Raw genomic sequence first — 16,487 nt, 5'->3', positions numbered from 1 at the left:
CCCTCTGCCTCATGGTCACTGTTTCAAGAGGTTAGCTCTCAGCTACTGCTCCAGTGCCATGCTCGCTTGCCTGACATGGTGGTCATGGACTGACCCTCTAAAACTGCACACATGCTCCCATGTTTTCTTTTTATAAGATGCCGTGTCATGGTGTCTCTTCACAGCAACAGAACAATAACTAAGACAGGGAAATTCAATGTGAAAGTCTTACTCAAATGCAGCAATACCATATAAAAATAGAGATGTGTGTTGGCAGACATCTATAACCCAAGCATATGGGAGGTTTAGTCAGAAAGGTCAAGAATTCAAGACCAACTTGAGCTATATAGAAGTCCCTATCAAGGAAGAAAGGGAGGAAGGAAGAAAGGGAGGAAGGAAGGAAAGGAGGGAGGGGGAGGGAGGGGGAGGGAGAGGGAGAGGAAGAGGGAGAGGGAGAGGGAAGTTTCAGTGAATTATGGGAAGAAAAGACCTTTCATCAAACATTTTTTTAAAACCAGGAAACAGACTATATTTAAAATAAAGACAGGTTGGCTCACAGTGAGACAGAAACAAGTGACCGTAGAGAATCCTATAGAGGCAAAGTCTAACCAAAAGGCTCCAGAAGTAGGCTCCCTACTTTCTGATGGTGCCGCCCATCAGAAAAGTGATGCACTCTGTGACATGAGATGAGGTTTTCCCCTGAAACCACCATCAGGAAAGTCACAGACAGAGCAAGGAGAACTGAGGGAGAAGTGAGGTCAGCTCACTGACTGACAGAAATGCTGAAGGTCCCAGAGACTGGAGTACTAGGCTGGCAGGTGGAGGCCCATCGCACACATGGATACACAACTAACACAGCACTGCTGCCGGAGAGGACTACATGGCAGTTGATGACACTCTACGTCCCCAACATCAGACAGTAGGATGGAAGCAAGTCACTCCCATGCTTGTGGTGGTGTGGCTCACACCTCCCCTCTCAGAACCCCTCGAGTGCAGTGCTCCTGGAACCGCAGCCAACCCTGGAGCACAGACATCTATCCCAGTGTCAGTGTGCACAGATAGCACCTAGGTGGGCGGTCATATCTAAATCACACGCAGACCCATTAGCAATATCAAATCACTCTCACACGACACCTCCAGCTGACACACACACACACACACACACACAAAGCACAGCACTTACTTTTGTTGTAGCAGGTGGCCAGCACACCTTTATCTGCCGGGCTGGCACTGATGTGCCAGATCTCACCCGCTTGATGGAGGAGGACATTTTTATTAATAATGTTATTTTCGTCATCAAAGTCTATGATGTGGATCTGCAAATGCAAGCAGAGGACAATCAGCATCTTGGATGGTTTTCTTGGCACCTGGATAAGCTCCATGACTATAAAGAACCAAGTGCACACTTAATGGCTGCTACACCTTTGAACAGTACTCACCTCGACAGCTTCGTTCTCCCTGAGCCCCTTCCCAAAGGTAGAGTGGCAAGTCCCATGCAGTGCTTCCACAGTACCGAGCTGCAGAATGCTGCCAGCCGGTCTTCTCCAGTCTAAACTCCCAAGGTGCTAAAACCTCTACTCTCAAGAGGCTTGGGGGTGAGAGCATGCTAGAGTCAACCTGTCAGATTCTCAGATCTATGGCTGCAGGGAAGACAGGAGGTGGAACAGTCCAGAGAGATCATGGGCTGCTGTCCAGTGAGGTCCAGACTGAGCATGGGCTGCTACCCAATGGGACTGGGTAACCATGGGGCTGCCGAGTGAGATCTGAGAATAACTGTATAGGTTGCTGATCTAAGGGTGACCATGGAGGCTGCTGTCCAGCGGGGACCAGGTAAGCTATGCCTAGTCCCTCTATGATAGGCAAGATTCAACTCAAGGGAGCAGTGACTGAGATGGGATGAGACTGTGTTTTAGGACATTTTTGGTTTATTTAAAAATGAGGCCAACATATCAGCACCTCTGACTCTCCACTACTAATTACAACAGTGCTGAATTTAGGTCTCTGAGGGAGAAAACTAATGATGCCATCTCAATGCTTTCTGGAAAGAAGATTAGAAACTGAAATGATTTTCACACTCAACCTCTCTGTTCAAGCCAGCAGAAAACACTTATTTTTAAAATACACATATTCTAAGAAAATAACAGATCTGCACAGATTTCTTCCAAGAAAGCTCTCCAGTGGCACTGATTACTGGGATGAAAGAGTCAAAGCCACCTTGATGCCTGGGACAAGTTCAGCTAGCACTTGGCTGCAGCAGAACCCCAGGAAGCTATTTAGTACCTGGTAGATGACTTAGCAGCATGGGAAGTTGTCCATAATGTAGATTTAAGGAGACAGGAACATCAAAGGAGCTACATAAACATGACACCCACTCTGTTTTTAAAAGTACATGTGTCCCTGGTCAAGTGGGAACAAAAGGACTCATTCCCAAGGTAGGAGCCACAGGCTTTGCCTTTGAATCTCTGTGCTTTACATTTTAATGGTTTTTCTAACAACTAATATGTGCTGCTTGTGCTACCAGAGCAACACTAAAATGTTTACACAAGAGCTAACAACACGTTTATGTGGTACAGCTAAGAAGGCCAGCATTACCCTTACCCAGAATCCTCCCTCCTCCTCAGGAAGCCTCTACACTCAGCGGTGTGGAAGCCTAAGAGAGCCGGGGCCAGCCACATATAACCAGGCCAGTTAACACACATAGGTACATTCCCCTAAGAGAGCCGGGGCCAGACACATATAACCAGGCCAGTTATCACACATAGGTACATTTCTCTTCCCTGTGTAAAAGACTAGGACACAACCCCCCTTTAAAACAGTGTCTGTGAGTTTCTCTCTACCCTCGAGTTCAGTTCAAAAGCAGATAAGAAAATTAAGGTAACAGAGACTGACACTGTACTGGCTAGCTTTGTGTCAACTTGACACAGCTGGAGTTATCACAGAGAAAGGAGCTTTGTTGGGGAAATGCCTCCATGGGATCCAGCTGTGGGGCATTTCCTCAATTAGTGATCAAGGGGGAGAGGCCCCTTGTGGGTGGGACCATCTCTGGGCTGATAGTCTTGGATTCTATAAGAAAGCAGGCTGAGCAAGCCAGGGGAAGCAAGCCAGTACAGAACATCCCTCCATGACCTCTGCATCAGCTTGAGTTCCAGTCCTGACTTCCTTGGTGATGAACAGCAGTATGGAAGTGTAAGCTGAATAAACCCTTTCCTCCTTAACTTGCTTTTTGCTCATGATGTTTGTACAGGAATAGAAACCCTGACTAAGACAGACATGGTAAGGCTGCCAAGGGCTGTGGATACTGGACAGAACAACAAACCAAAAGTGAGTAGAATGGGTGTCATTTCCACCTCAATGCACATGAAATTTTTAAAAATGCAATAAAATTTTTCAGCCACACACGATGGAATATGCCTTTAATCCACAGCACTTGGGAGGTAGGAACAGATAGTTTTTTTGTGAGTTCAAAGACAGCCTGGTCTACATAGCAAGTTCTAAGCCAGCCAGGGCTATATAGTGAGATCCTGTCTTAAAAAGTTAAAAGCCAAAAGCAAGGTCACACAAGATGGTTCATAGATTTCATCACACCTGATGACCTGAATTTAATCCCTGAAACCTAGATGGGGGAAGGAAGAATTTGACTCCTATGGTTGTCCTCTGACTTACACACATACAACACATAAATAAAAGCAGGGCTGGAGAGATGGCTCGGTAAGAGAAGTATTTGCCAGACAAGCATGAGGACCTAAGTTCAGATCCCCAGAACCCACTAAAAAGCCAGGTATGATGACATGCATCTGTAACCCCATCCTCACATAGCACTGCTGCCTTTCCCAGTCTTTCCCAGAACTGCCCCAGCTAAACAGTGAGACTCCTCCAGCCACTCACTAGCTTTCCTGGTCTGAAACACTATCACTACAGCCCCCTCTCAACTCATAGTTCAGTGATAATAACAGCCATCCTGGGCTAGGACTGGACAAGGCAGGCCATTTTCATGGTCATGTCTCACTATTTTTCTCAATCACAATTAAAGTAAGTGACACTAAAAACACTATAGTCTGTTTCGCTCCATCACATGAGTCAAGAAACCTGGGACCCAGTCTGGATTCTGCCACTTCCTAGCTATGTTACCATAAATGAGTCACTAAGACCTTCTGCGCTCTTACTTCAGCATTTATAAGTTTTCAGAATTTGATTTCTAGATCTATTTAACTAAAGCCAGTTTGCATCCTTCAGCTGTGAACTTAAATAAGAAATGGCACATTATTAAATACATCACACTTTTTCCAATGCTAATTAGACATATTAGTGTGTCTCCCTATTTATATGAATACCCTTGAGTCTTCTACCCCAGGACATGAATCCCAAAGATGCTGGGAAGCCCAGAGAATCAAAAATAACCTAAATCCCAGGCCCCCTTAGCACCGTGACTATGTCTTTTGAAACGATGAATAAGATAAATACTCTTTTGCACCATGAAGCCAAGGCTAGGAAGACAGCTGACTTAACCAGGTTACTGGATGCCACTGGCTGTCTCATTATTAGATGTAAATCTAAAACTCAGAAATATCTGAATCTAGGATTTTCCGTTTTAACTTTTATTTTTATGTTATGTACATGGGTATTTTGCCTCCATGTATGGCTACAACCACATGCATGGAGGCCTATGGAGGCCAGAAAAGGGCAATGGCTACCGTGTGACTAGAGTTACAAGTGGTTGTGAACCCCCATGTAGGTGCTGAGAATCAAACCTGGGTTCTCTCCAAGAGCAACCAGTGCTCCTAATCATTGAGCCATCTCTCCAGCCCAAATATAGCATTTTAAAAAGAAATTGTGCAAAACATCAATGCTCATAAAATAAAAATCATTCTTAAAAAGAGGAAAGACATTATGGGGGCATAATCAATAATGCAGATGAGATCAATGTTCTCTGACAGCAAAGAGCAGGCCTCACAGAGATAAGAAAGCAAGGCAAGCGCAGCAGGGGACTGGCTATCTTGGTCTGTCTCTCCTGATACGAGATCACACTTCCAGACTGCATCAGGTACACAGTCCCAGGAAAATAACCCGCAGCCAACCTAGGGCTGCTCTAGCAGTCCTGATGAAACAGACTGTTGAGAAATCCTTGACCTAACCCCATCCACACATCTCCTCAATGGTTTTTCCATCAGAAGCATAAACAGACCCATCATGTTCCACTGCATCCCAGCTGAGGGCTGCGGTGCAATTGCAGGACAAGCTGACTATGGCTTGGGCCAGGGAGTGAGTGGCACTATTAGGAGGTGTGGTCTTGTTAGGGTAGGTGTGGCCTTATTGGAGAAAGTGTGTCACTGTGCAGGTGGGCTTTGAGAGACCTTCTCCTAGCTGTCTGGAAGCCAGTCTGCTCCTGTTTGCCTTCAGAGCAAGATATAGAACCCTCATCTCCTTCTCCAGCACCATGCCTGCCTGGATGCTGCCATGCTTCCAGCCTTGATGATAACAGACTCAAACTCTGAATCTGTAAGACAGCCACAATTAAATATTGTCCTTTATGAAAGCTGCCTTAGCCATGGTGTCTTTTCACAGCAATGGAAACCTTAAGACAGTGACACAAGGGCCTACAGAAAGCTCTGGGGTACCAGCTTCAAGGCCTCTGGCAGAGTAACTCCCGATGGATTTTGAGCCACACCTCCCTGACATCTAGCCCAACAAGCCCAAGGAATCCACTATGGCAAATCAAAGAATGAGCTCCAGGTACAGAGCCCAGATAATATCATATCTATAGAAGAAACAAATACCTGATTTGATGGCCTAGAAATATAACAAATGACAAAGAAAATCTAGAACATTATAAGATTTCCTTGTAAAATAAACAAATGTATTTTTTTTATATTAGAAATAAGCATGGGAACTAGAAAGATAGCTCAGTCATTAAGAGCGTGTACTGCTCTTGCAAAAAAAGGGGGGGGCATCTCTGGGCTTCTCAGGCTCTTGCATTCACAGGGGCATACCCATACACAGATGCATACACATATATGTAATTAAAAATAAATACAAAAAAACTAAATTGTTGCCAAGGTGCCTGACCTTCCTTGGCATAAAGTCATCTGTGACAACTGTTTAGTGACAGGGTGACAGGCATTAAACAGCCTTAGTCCTCAGAAAATGCCCAGTGCATCTCACAGGAGAGAAAAATGCAACAGGGGAGATCAGATACAGAAAGAACCAACGAGAACTCCACAGTAGGAGCCCTACACCGAAGGCACACATCCAGAGAACAGGAGGAGCAGAGTCAGCAGCTGCTTCCAAACTAGGGAAGAAGGAAGGGGAAGGAGTCACGTGGGCACAGCTGGGAAAGATCACCTTTTTATGGTAGACTTGGAGACCAGAAACACACATCTTTTTTGAAGAAACTCTATTTTGTAAGTATGAGTGTTTTCGCCTGAATGTGTTTTGTATGTTTCTAGTGCCCAAAGCAGCCAGAAAAGGGTATCAGAGTCCCTGGAATGAGAGCTACCCATGGTTGTGAGCTACCACATGGGTGCTGTGAACCAAACCCAGGTTCTCTGGAAGAGCAGCCAGTGATCTAAAACTTTGAGCCATCTCTCCATATCCCCTATCCACTCACTTTAGAAAATTTTTCAATTGTATTTTGTCAGCCCCCTATTTATACATTATAGATATGTGTATACATGTGTGTCTGAGTTTGTGCATGTGAACACAAAGAATGAATACTAGCCCACTAGGGTGACTGGGCAGGGTGGGGAAGGTAATGAGTCACCACTCCAAATAAAAATCTTGTTACTGCCCAACCTAACATTTGCACATTTTCATATTCTGACCATTTCTGACTTTTCCTGAACACCACTGTAGTTACTGTTATTTATAAGCTTTTTCTAGGTTTTGGATATAGAAATTGCAGGTAAAGTAACAGAAATGTTCACTTACAGAAGCTCTATCTAGAAATGACTGTGCCATTTTTAAACTCCTCAGCAGCATGCAAGAGCAACAACTTCACCACGCCTACACAGCACCACTATTTGTCAACGGCTGCTAATGCTATCTCCTGTGTGAAAATATCAACTGGGCAGAGGCCTTCTACCATGACTAACATGGCCCTACAAACCTTTTCCCAGTGTCAAGAATAATGTAATTTTCATGATAGTTGTGGTCTCTCTGTGAGGTCTATAGAGCAGCATGTTTATTTCCATTTTTATAATAAGGAAAGTGAAGTCCAGTAAAGTTCATCCATTTGTTAAAGGTCATACAGTTAGTATTAAGCCACAAACTGACTCCAGAGCCCTGAAGCATCCACTGTAGTGTCCACAGAAACAAATGGGTTTCTTCTTGTTGAGATGGGATCATGACCTGTTCTTAATTACACAGACTAATAGGAGCAGTGAGAAATATCCCAATGATCATGTCCCCAGACTGCTTCTTAATCACTTATACAGTAAAACCTATGTCACCACAGAAACAAAGCAAACTATAAAAGCAACTGAACAGGGCTAAAGAAGATGCCACAGTCTTTAAACTGCTTGCTGCATGATCAGTAGACCTGAGTTTGCGTTGCCCACACCCACATGAAAACCAGGGATGATGACACAAACCTGTGATCCTAGCGCTAGAGAGGTAGAGACAGACAGATCTCTGGAGCTCATGAATCTGGCCAAGTCAATGAGCTCTAGGTTTAATGAGCTCAGCAGACAAGGCACTGCCTGGCATGGCAGTGTACCTCTAACCTTAGCACTCAGGAGGCAGAGGCAGGCAGATCTCTTGGAGTTTGAGGCCACTTTGATGGACATAATTCCAAACCAGTCAGATTACAGAGTAAGATATCTTACTCTGTTACTTACACACACACACAGAGAGAGAGAGAGAGAGAGAGAGAAATACAGGCAAAAGGACAGAGAAAGGAAGAAAAAACAATTGAAGAAAAAACCCGAAGTCAACTTCTGACATACACATGCACCTATGCATGCACACACACACACACACACACACATACACACGTACATATACTATACATACATATAAAGAAGAAACAGTAAACAGAACATTTAAATTATTATAATCAATCATTATACATAGTTGGGTAATAGTTACGACTTAGAAATATATATTTAAATCTAATGAAAATTTTGTTTGTGTGGCATTAAATTTTTTTAAATGCTGTTTGAAAAAAATGAAGAGCAAGATGGATATGAAACTAAGAATAAGCTTCGTAATTAACATGTATACATTTGTCAAAAATAGTTACCTGATTATCATATTTAAGAGACTGCGTCCCAACCAAGAAGCGGATGGCATCTGTTTCCGCAGTTTGAGGTGTTAGAGCGCGTGCCTGAGGAGGGAGGAAATGCATACACATTTATGAAGTTAGGCTTAATAGACACAGAAAAGCCAGCTTATCTCATCTGCTGAGATGACGGATAAATCAGCAGTGTCTAGAGGCCACTGCACACTCCTAGCACAATTGCACTTCAAATCTGTACGTGAAATAACTCTAAGTGGGCACTAATCTAAGCAATAAAGACACAAATTATTTACACAGAGATAGTTAAGTTGTGCAATAAAACCGCCATGTCAGCAATAAATAGATTGGTTCAACAAATTATACTTCATCAAAACAACACAAACAGAAATGGCTTCCAGCGATGCAATGCAGGTAGTTTAAGCCAAGTTCCCTGCAGACAACTAGAAAAGCAATGCAAAACAGTCTGCCTCAAGGCCTCAGAGTGTGAAAAGAAGCCCAGGATTGCCAGGCAGTGGTGGCGCACGCCTTTAATCCCAGCACTTGGGAGGCAGAGGCAGGCGGATTTCTGAATTCGAGGCCAGCCTGGTCTACAGAGTGAGTCCCAGGATCTGGCTACTTTGTTCCTGCAGGTTTAGGTCTGAGGAAAGCTGTGACAGGGTAGGAGGCTTAGAATGCAAACATGCATGGAGCAGGGCCCACCACCAAAATGCTCGAAGAGATCTCACCATGTGGGGACACAGTAGTGGGGAGCAGAATTGTAACAAGAGGGCTGGCACACACTGAAACTGCATGCTCTCAAGCCTTGATCCGACAACCAGCCCACTGCTCCCAGGCTGGGGAAAACTGCCAGCAGTAAGTCCTCCACAGGAAGGGAACATCCAAAGCTATCATGCAGAAACCTAACCTTCAATCAAACATAAACATCTCACAGGAAGACAAAACCACAGGGGCAAAAGAAGGAAAGAACATGGAAAAGGGCAGAAAGTCTGATGGCCCAGTCTCTAGGAAACAGGCTCTAACTTTACGCTGTGTGTACCTGGAAAAGTTGAACTCGGGCTTTGCTACGGAGGCATGTCATTCAAGTGGATAGCTTTATACCATGCACCCCAGTTGAGCAACTAGGGCTGCAAATTGTCTCTGGAGAGTGGAATGGCCTCAGGAAAAGTGCCTCTGCAGGTGAAGCCACCTCCAGCTATAGGACCCAACTGAGAGCTACCTGCCACCATCCCGCTCAGAAGCTAGCAGCCTCCTGAAGGTGAAGTCTAGGACTCTTAGGCCAGCATAAACCGCAGCAACTGTGCTTAGAGCTTTCATAATAAAAGGCAAGATTTTAAGTTCCACACTTTGAGAAAACAAAGATTGCCCAACTCTGACTGTGCTTCAAGCTTGTAAGTAGCTCAGCTCTTTCAGTGCAATCATTACCAGGACCCAGGCCAAAGCCCTGGAACTTACACCTTACTTCCTGCTGTAGGGAAAACATGACCCATTAAAAATGTCTACATCCGTGTTCAGACGCACAGTGAAGGGCCTGTGCAGCTTGCCCTCAGTCAAGGGCTGGAGGAGGGGAGAACGTCCAGGATGTTATTCACACTTGTGCTCAGAACCAGGACAGCTCTGTGGCTGCAGTCACAAACATGTGGAAATAAAGCAGAGTTAGAGGTGAGCTACAGGGGGGACCTCAATCAACCCTCCAGTTTCATTTGCTCCTCCCTGCATGTGGCACTGAATGCCCATGATCCCAGGCACAAGGGTCATAAATTCAAGGCCATCCTGGGCTACATAATGAGACCCTCCCTCAGATATTGAGAAAAAGGGGACCAATCTGTAGGTCACACAACTAAACCACACATTATTAGTTTGCCAGAAATAACAGCTCTACTGTGTGGAGCTACAAGTTCCCTGGCCAACTTTTACAGAGAAGTTATTCTTCACTAAAATGACAGCTTTCCATGGGTGACTAGAGCGGGCAAGAGGTTTGGTGTTGGTCTCCTAGGCAGCCTTGCCTTTAGGCCAGATCCTATTATGCTCTGCACAGACACATTGGTCACTGATAAATATTTTGTCCAGAGCTGAATTATGAGGTTTACTTGACCCAGACTTAAGTCTCTCTCCTCCCACTTCAAAGTTAAAGATTCTTAAGCATCCATGACTATGACTGGACACTCCAGACCATGAAAGGAGGAAAGAGAAGGGACACTCTGTGTTCCTGAAATATCTCCTCATTCTCAAAACAGAAATAGATATTCCTCCATTTCTTAGTTTCTCTCCTCATCATTCTCTCTATGGTCCTCTTGGATGAGAGATGCTGATCTGTGAGCAAAGCTCTCTCCTTCTTTTCCTTTTATGTTCTTTATCCTTAACATGTCTCTCAGACACTGGGTTTTCAGTAAGATGAGCCTCCAGTAACACTAATGGTAGCTTAGAAAGACAGGTAATTGCAAGGACTCAGGCAGATGTGGCTGGCTCTAAAGATGGAGGAAGGAGCCATGTGCCCCGGAATGTGGGTCCCACTGGATGCTGGAAAAGGCAGGGCTACAAATGCTCACATGGAACCACCCCAAGGTGACAAAGACCCCAGTGAACTGGCTTTAGTGCCCTGTGTGGGGCTTCTCACCTAGGGAAAGGTAGAAGCCTCTAAATTTCTGTAATTTGTCACAGGAGCAACAAGAAGGCCCACCCTCACCAAGTTCACCACTGTCTACAGCAGCTCTCTCACAGGAGCCTGAGTCCTGAATTCCTGACTATCACAGTTGAGCTCCTTGTATTTTTATAATTTGTTTAGTTATTATATATATGTTATAATATATATTTATTTACTTATTTAGTTTTTTCTTTTTTTTCCTTGAAAATCAGTAAGAGAAAGAGTTTAACCACTGTACTGACCCTTTAGTCTGTACTCTTTATACTATTTTCACAATTCGTACAAATTTTAGATTTCAGAAGATCAACCACACTGTCTCTGTGACCTCTCCCTTCTCCAGGGTCAGCAATACAAAAACTCAACTGATAGTGTATTTAAATAAAATGGAAGAACTACATGTCCAAGGCGACACACACTCTAACATCTGGAAAAGGTGATCGTCCACTCAACAGGCAGAGCAGGCTAAGGATGCATGTCCACTCCTGCCTCCTCTTCTGCACACTTGGATGGACATTTGGACAGCCTTAAACCAGTTTGTGAAATGGTTAATCCTTTGTGGATCTAGACATCCACACAGACACATACCAAAACTGGGGCCTATAAGTAACACCTCAGAACCTTTGAGCTTTATGTGCCTTTTAAAGACCTAGCTTACTACCACACTGACTGCTGAAAGGAAGAAGGTGGTCAGCAAGGCTAGAACTCAGGTTTACCCTGCTGGGAAGAAAGCAGGGGATGGGCTCCACCTTATATTAGTACACAAAGACCTTCAAATGCAACTTGAGGTCACACAAATGATACAAGGCCTAGAGTACCCAAAAATAGGACCAGGGAGAGGACCCAACTGAGGGGGAATGACTAATTCACATTAAAAGTCTTTTCTGCATTTCTAGTTGATGATGACAGGCTGATGTATGTATGTGTCTCCTGCTCTACAGGTGCCAGCAAAGTGTCCAAGAAGTGCAAGGCCTAGAGTCATCACTATAGTAGACAAACAGCTAGAAAGATCAGAAGACAAACTAGTGTGGTATTAAGTATCAAAGACACTGGCAGAGACCATAGTAATGGGTAAACATTTAACAAAATCACCCTCTGGTTCAACATTAGGCAAAAAAAGAGAATATGCAAATATCATTTCACAAAAGAAGGAAATCAAAATTAAGTGACCTCCAGTAGCAGCCATCCTAAAAAAGAAGGGCAATTCCAGAATGCAGACATTCCTGGGTGAAGACAATAGGCAGGCACACAGTTCACCTCTCACCTCTTGCTTGCTACTTATGGTGCCCCGGAAAGGTGTCCCAGAGGTGACAGAAAAAGGAGCTCAGAGAGCAAGCAGCCAGAATTCCAGATGGCATTACTGACTTGGAGATATTTTCTTCAATCTCATACAATGCACGGTTGTTTTTGTTTGGTTGTTTTGTTTTTAGAAAACAAGTTAAGTGAAATCATTGTCACAGGCAAATCTGAAGTGTGTGTGCAAGGCTCAAGAATGTTTAAACTAAGACCCTCTCACTTTCACCAGCGGCTATCTGTTAAGCAGAATTACCATGATTGTTTCATTCTAGCCATTCTGGTGTCAGATCTCTTGCAGTCTGTGGCCCAGACTTTTCATTAGCAGAGAGAAGAAAAAAACTTTACAAGATCAACAGACAAATTAACGCAGGATTAAGTATCAAAGACACTTGAACAGAACACAGTAACAAGTTAGCACTTAACAAAATCACCCTCTAGTTCAACACTAGGTAGAAAACAGGATTAAGTATCATCACTTATGGAAGAAGTTAACCAAAATTAAGTGACCTGCATTTGCAATTTGGTCTGGCCAGAAAGAGAGTCTCACAGGTTCCACTGAGTCCATTATTAAGTCCAAGTTATTTTTAAATGTGTATTCATACATATGAGTGTGTTTGTGTGAGAGTAAGCCATATGTGTAGGGGTGCCTATGTCACCAGAACAAGGCATCAGATCCCTTAGAGTTACAGGCAACTGAGAGCTACTCAACATGGTGCTAGGAACAACCAAACTGGTATCCTTGGAAAAGCATAAGTACTTCCAATCACTGAGCCATCTTTCCAGCCCCAAGATCAAGTTCTTATAATGGGTCACAGACATTTCCACAAGCTTATTCTTGGTTCACTCCCCTGCTTCTGTAATGGAAATGAGAAATGGTATGGATGCCATGCCATTCAATAGATAAAGATACTAAAGACAGTAAATGACTTAGCTTCAGTCCCAAAGCTATAAAAGAAAAAACTAATCAACAATAACAAAAATCCAGACTTCCAATCTTAGGTCCGGCTGCCTCTAGAGCTCTAGAGCAAGTACCATATGTGGCTGAAATTAGAATACCAGCCATCTATCTTCCCTTCTAAAATTATTTATTTATTTAATGTATGTGAGTATGCTGTAGCTATCTTCAAACACACCAGAAGAGGGCATCAGAATCCATTACAGAGGGTTACCATATGGTTGCTGGGAATTGAACTCAGGACCTCTGGAAGAGCAGTCAGTACTCTTAACCACTGAGCCATCTCTCCAGTTCTTTCAGCCACCTTTCTTAATTTCATGTGCCCTCTCCTCATACAGACAGGCTTTGGCATGTTTTTATTAGATTTCTATTTGCTGGTCTCCATGAAATAAGCCAAGCCAATCACAGAAACTGGAAGTAATGAAGGACCAAGACAGAAAATGGTCCCAGGACCTTCAGGAGTACACACCACTGCCTTGGGAAATTTCGCATCTTATCTAGCTGCTAACTAACATTTGGAATGCATGGTTAACTACACAGCAGACAGCGCAACTGCAGCTAAAAGCAGTAGCCTTCAAAGAGCAATGCTAACTTAGAAAGAGAAATAGTTAGAAAGGACTGTGCCCTACCAAAGAACAGGGCCAGGCTAGCCTTCTCCTGCAGTCAGCAGGCGCTCTGAACAAACAGCCTTCTCAGCCAGGCAGCAGGAGAGCAAGTCAGTAAAACTGATGGAGGGCAGGTGACTGAAAGAGCAGAGGAAGGAAAGAAGGGAGAAAACCCATAAATACATATCTTAAAGAGCCACCTAGCTGGGCGGTGGTGGCGCACGCCTTTAATCCCAGCACTTGGGAGGCAGAGGCAGGTGAATTTCTGAGTTCGAGGCCAGCCTGGTCTACAGAGTGAGTTCCAGGACAGCCAGGGCTACACAGAGAAACCCTGTTTCAAAACAAACAAACAACAAAAAAAGAGCCACCTAATTATTTTTTAACCAAGCCATGACTCCGGTGGTAGAGCACTTGACTACCATGCCAGAGGCTCCATATTCCATCCCAGTACCACAGAAACCAACTAATCAACTGAACCCACAAACCCAGTTCACAGAAACACCTCTGTCCTGGGCATGGTGAGTGGAATACACAAGAACTGTAACTTATCTGTTTCCACCTCTGCTGTGATCTAGTACACACAAAAGGCCTAGCACCAGTAGGCACTAAGTTTCTTGATGTCCTGACAAGTTTCGTGTCAACTTGACACAAGCTAGAGTTACCTAAGAAGAACTGACAAAATGTTTCAATCGGATTTGCTTTTAGGCAAGTCTGGGGTGCATTTTCTTTATGAACGTCTGAGGTACATTTTCTTTATGAACGATTGGTGTGGTAGTGTCACCCCTGGGCAGATGGTCCTGGGAGATACAGGAAAGGTAGCTGGCCATGAATTTGAGAGTAAGCCAGTAAGCACCATTACTTCATTTTCTCCTTCAGTTCCTGTGTCCACTGTCCTGCCTTGAGTCCCACCCTGACTTCCCTTCATAATGTGCCAATGAGATGAAATTAAGCCATTCCTCCCCAAGTCCCTTTTGGTCATGATGTTTATCACAGCAATAGAAAAGCAAGTTAAGAGCTGGAGAGTTGCCTCAGCGGTTAAGAGCACTGACTGCTCTTCCAGAGGTTCTGAGTTCAAAGCTGAGCAACCACATGGTGGCTCACAACCATCTGTAATGAGATCTGATGACCTTTTCTGGTGTGTCTGAAGACAGTATACTTATAGATAATAAATAAAGAAATCTTTAAAAAAAGAAAAAAGGAAAAAAGAAAAAGAAAAAGAAAGAAAATAAAGCTAAACTGGGTGATGGTGTTGGTGCGTGCCCTTAATCCCAGCACTTAGGAGGCAGAGGCAGGTGTTTCTCTGAGTTTAAGGCCAGACTGCTCTACAGAAGTGAGTTCCAGAACAGCCAGAACTACATAAAGAAACCCTGTCTTGGGTTGGGGAAAGACGGTGGAGGTAGGAGGACAACAATCTAGCTAAGACATTTGTCAACTGAATAATGAATAGACCCACCAGGAAAATATGCTACCAAAGTTATCTCAAAAGAAAGAAGGCCTAAAGAGATGGCTCAGGGGTGAAGAATACTTGTTGCACTTACAGAGAACCTAGGTTCAATTCCTAGTTCCCAAATAGTAGCTCACAACCATTTGTGACTCCAGTTCCAAAGGATCTGGCTTCTGTGAGCACATGCACTACACACACAGAAAAGCAAGTGAAACACTGATACACAGAAAATAAAAATAAATAAATCTAAAAAAAAAAAAAAAGAAAAAGAAAGAAAGAAAGAAAAGAAATAAGAAGCCTGAGCAGCTACCACCAGGAACTACACTATGACCAGATGACATGAGAGTAGTAGAAGGCCGGGGTAAGTAGCACCATGCTGCTCTGTCGCCCAGCCTGATGCGTGGGAACTCCCCAGTCTGATGAAGCCGTCCTACCAAGACAATCACACGCTGACAGGAACAGGAAGTTTCTAGGGAACTGTCAGGAAGGAAGCTGGATCTAGCATTGGAATCCAATCCCAGGATTCAGGCATTACCCAGACTCTGGAAAGCTGTGTAAGTAACCATAAAGATGAAGTAAACGACGTGCTGGAAAGCCAGCTCGGCCGCTGAGAGTAACTTGCTGTTCACGGAGAGGACCCAGCACCCACGTCAGGTGGCTCACAACCATCCGAAACTCCAATTCCAAGGAATCCAGAGCCCGCTTCTGACCTTCCTGGGCACCAGGCACGCAAGTGGAGCACATGCACGCACCCAGAGAAAACACCCAGATGCACACAATAAAAATATATCTTAAATTAAAAAACAAAACACAACAAACCCTCTGAAAGCACACATCTGTGGGAAGCCCCAAGCACACAGGCTTCCTCAGGAAGCAGCAGGCTGACCCTGGCACAGGCCCTGTAGTGTTCCCTGAGTCTTCCCAGTGCTTCTGAAGTTCCCACTGAGTTCCTTCCCAGCACAAGACTGTTGCTCCCTGGCACAAGGCTGCTTTGCCCTAACTTTGTTTGTGACTTAATGTCTGTGGCTTCTTTGTGCAGATTTTAAGTCAACCTCCCCCCACCCCCATCTTCTGCCACTCTGCACCTGTACATCGGGCATGCCTGAGCTTGGAGCCTGTCCATTGGTTGTACACAGAGCAATCTGAACATAGTTCATTAAATGTGTGTGTGCTGCTGTCTCAGTTAAGTCAGGCTTGCCTGTCCACTTTAAGGTTTACACTGGCTACTGGGGCTATGCATCTCACTTAAAAAGTATCACAGTCAGCCGGGCGTGGTGGCGCACACCTTGAATCCCAGCACTCGGGAGGCAGAGGCAGGCGGATTTCTGAGTTCGAGG

The 16,487-nt window shown here is 44.3% G+C and overlaps 1 protein-coding gene across 1 annotated transcript in view; it reads right to left on the bottom strand.

Moving 5' to 3' along the window:
- Eipr1 (EARP complex and GARP complex interacting protein 1) overlaps positions 1 to 16,487 on the bottom strand; it is a 117,690-nt gene that overhangs the window by 99,835 nt on the left and 1,368 nt on the right. Inside the window, exons 2-3 of the mRNA XM_021202151.2 lie at positions 8,216 to 8,299; positions 1,163 to 1,295 (exon numbers count right to left, since the gene is read on the bottom strand). Coding sequence (XP_021057810.1) covers positions 1,163 to 1,295; positions 8,216 to 8,299 — 217 coding nt within the window. The remainder of the gene's footprint in view (positions 1 to 1,162; positions 1,296 to 8,215; positions 8,300 to 16,487) is intronic.

Source organism: Mus pahari, chromosome 7, assembly GCF_900095145.1.
Source record: "Mus pahari chromosome 7, PAHARI_EIJ_v1.1, whole genome shotgun sequence".
NCBI classification, from domain to species: Eukaryota; Metazoa; Chordata; class Mammalia; order Rodentia; family Muridae; genus Mus; species Mus pahari.
Note: the sequence above shows the minus strand (reverse complement) of the source record. Positions and strands in the feature narration are given on the sequence as shown.